The sequence below is a fragment of the Pygoscelis adeliae genome, unplaced genomic scaffold (genome assembly GCF_000699105.1).
Source record: "Pygoscelis adeliae isolate BGI_AS28 unplaced genomic scaffold, ASM69910v1 Scaffold216, whole genome shotgun sequence".
NCBI classification, from domain to species: domain Eukaryota; kingdom Metazoa; phylum Chordata; class Aves; order Sphenisciformes; family Spheniscidae; genus Pygoscelis; species Pygoscelis adeliae.
The window spans coordinates 3,176,278-3,179,321 of record NW_008825073.1 but is presented as its reverse complement, the minus strand read 5'-3'; the positions used below and the strand labels follow the sequence as shown (position 1 = coordinate 3,179,321).

The following is a 3,044-nucleotide window of genomic DNA, read 5'->3' as shown; positions in this document are numbered from 1 at the left end:
ATTTTTAGCACCGTGAGACATTATCCCAGGTAAGAATTACATGAAGCTATACTGTTAGACTGAAAGGAAAGCTCCACATTGTTACTAGCTTGATGGCTATGGTATTAATTTGGGATGTGACAGAGCAGCCATTAAGTACAAAATATCCTAGGAAAAGGGACATGAATTTTTGTTTCAGTCAAGTTCCCCAGCTGGTAAGTTTGGGGAGCACTTTCACTAACATTACTGAAATTCTTAACTTCTATTTAGGATGAGAAGAAGCTCCCAGAAGAGATGACAAATCAAAAATCCAGATGCTAAGAAATTTACCTGGGATTTAAGAGACCCTGATTTTACATTCCCAGTTTGAATCAGGCAGAGCTGGAACTTCAGACTGTCCCACAATCCAGATACACAGCCCAGAGGGACTGTCAGTGGTGCTTGGCTGTTAGTTTTGACCAGAAGTTCCACCCTAAATCTGAAAATAAAGCGTCCTCAGGAAGCCTTTCAAGAGGTGTAAAAGAATAATGGAGCTGTAACTGTCCTGACACCTGCTGTTGTACTATGGGGAGAAGCCCACACCACCTCCCTGATCGCTGCTCCCAGCACTCAGTGATACGGTGAAAATTAGGCTTGGAGAACTTTTGCACTTGATCAAGTCACATTGCTCACATTTCACGTAAAGACAAAAAGCAACCAGCAGAAGTATGTTAATATTAATGAACGAAACCAGGCCATTCAAACCTGACATAGCTAGAATACATCTCTACTAAATTTGAAGAGGGCCAGGGTTTTTTCCCCAGGGGTAACTCTACCACATTTCCTAATTTTGAAAGGGAGAACATATTTTTATGTATTACAGTAATAAAATCTGTAGAGGTTTACATCAAATCATAAATAGGATGTTTCTTTTTTCCAACCCAGCTCAAGATTGGAAAGACTGGACGTAAGTTCTATGGGCCAAGGCCCATAAATACAGAAATCCTGATTCGGGGAAAGAATATATCCATAGAGTTATGACATTTGAATTATAACAGTCACATTTAGGGAATTCATGTTCCTATTATAGCCATACCCTCAAGTGCCAGCTGCAACCCAAGTATCATTTTGCTAGACATTGTGCAAAGTTCTAATCTCTGTCCAAGAGTTGTATAGGAAAAAAGAAAAAAGAAATGAAAAAAGGAAGGGATCAGGAGAAGCAGAAAGGAGGGATGTAAAGAAGAGAAAGGTAAGATCATAAAAAAATATGACAAATGCAGGACAAATGCTGGGTCTGTTTCCATTGCACTTCCCAAGCAGGAAAAAAGTTTAAATATTGCAAATAAGGGCTCAGTAAGGGAAGAAAACTAAAGGAACAAGGCCATGATACATTATTGCCATAAGGGAAACAGAGAGGGAAAGGAAAGTATGAAGACAGCGAGTGAATGAGGACTGCAAGTAGAGGAGAGACTGGCTGCCTCCTCTAGGTCCTTCAATCAGAGCGAAAATAGAAAAACAGGCCCTGACTGCATCATCAGCATCCAGATTCCTCTTACAACTGTTTGTCTGTTCCAGGGAGTCTGAATTTCTGGCCAACTTCCAGAACTTCCCACCACCTAGAGCTGAGAAAGTAAATTTTAATATTTCCAGAGTATATTGAGGGAGGGGAATCCAGGTAAGAATTAGGGAGCAGGAGGGGTTGTTATTGTCAGTATACCACTGGCACACCACTTAAAAAGAAACTAGACTGGTCTTACTTCTTCCTCTTCAGTGTCCAGTGTTGCAGCAACTCCTGGTAGCTCCACTACTGTTGTTATTTTTTCAGCTAATGCTTCATGATTTCTATTTCTGCCCTGAGACAACAGCCATTTTGTTGTCTACTGTTTCACAAAGGGATTATTAATTCCCTTCCCATGGAATTCATAGACTTTGGAAGAGCTCCTGTCAGCACTAGTGACATTCTTCTTTTATAAGAAAAGAATGTACTCACTGTAAATAACCATGAGGGACCACAGTATTTATGATTGTGACATGGAATATAAGTGTGACAGTGTGTCAAAAGAAATACTTCCACAATTATTCCCCCAGATACATTAGGTTATAGAAATTTGTTTAACTTAAGAATAGTTTCCTAATAACATGTCCTTTCTTTGATACAACACATTGCACAAGGTTTCTATAGGGCAATCCAATTTGCAATTTAATAAATAGAAAAAACCAAAACCCCACCAACAAAAGACAAACAGCCAAAAAAACCAAAACAACCAAAACAAACAAACAAGCAAATCACTCCTTGAGCAATCCAGGCCCCTGCTAAATACAGCAATCATGTGAAGACATTTCAGTGAAAACAAACTATAAACAGGCTCACTGGATAAAAATGAACATGTCACACACGCGTACTGAAGTCTGATTTAAGACAAGCATGAAGTTAGAGACTCCAGTCCTCTACAGATATTTTACGTAAAGAAATGAATGTGTATAACTTTAACATACAAATTTGGAAGGCCTCAGTACTTACCCTGACTACACTGAAGTCCAGTTTAGTTTCTTGTGCACACTGTAATATGAGCTGAAAGCAATTTTTACTTTGATTTGTCATTCCATTTTCATAATAACGCTGTAATATCCTTTGTTGTTCTACAGTAAATACAGAACGCAGATTCATCTAAAAATAAAAGAAGATACTCTGAAAGTTGGAATAAAAACTGTAATACTTGCAGAATGCACAGGCTCTCATTTATGCTTGTTGTGATAACGCTAAGTGTTGACATGTTTTCTCTACAGAGTCCTTTACCAACACTTTTACTTACTTTCCAAAAAAACCCTGTTACAGTCAGCATTAGTGATTCCTTTGTGAAAGACTCAAGTTGAACAGGTGAACTACATGTTTGGAACAACACTGACAGCCTTTCATAAACAAATATTACATTGTGTTGCTAAGTCCAAGAGCCTCTAGTTTCAAAGAAAAAGTTTCTCCCTTAAAAAAAATAAAATAAAGGCATTAGGCAAAACAGAGTAACACCAGCAGCTCCAACAATATTGGCAGGTCTGTTTCCCCTCCCCTACCAAAAAAAGACACAAAA

The 3,044-nt window shown here is 38.5% G+C and overlaps 1 protein-coding gene across 2 annotated transcripts in view; it reads right to left on the bottom strand.

The window, feature by feature from the left end:
• HDX (highly divergent homeobox) overlaps positions 1 to 2,626 on the bottom strand; it is a 40,128-nt gene extending 37,502 nt beyond the window's left edge. Inside the window, exon 1 of one of the 2 annotated variants that reach the window (XM_009326633.1) lies at positions 2,480 to 2,626. In XM_009326633.1, the coding sequence (XP_009324908.1) occupies positions 2,480 to 2,626 (147 nt within the window). The remainder of the gene's footprint in view (positions 1 to 2,479) is intronic. The other variant, XM_009326634.1, reaches the window with a different exon arrangement.
• Positions 2,627 to 3,044: the final 418 nt, after the last annotated feature.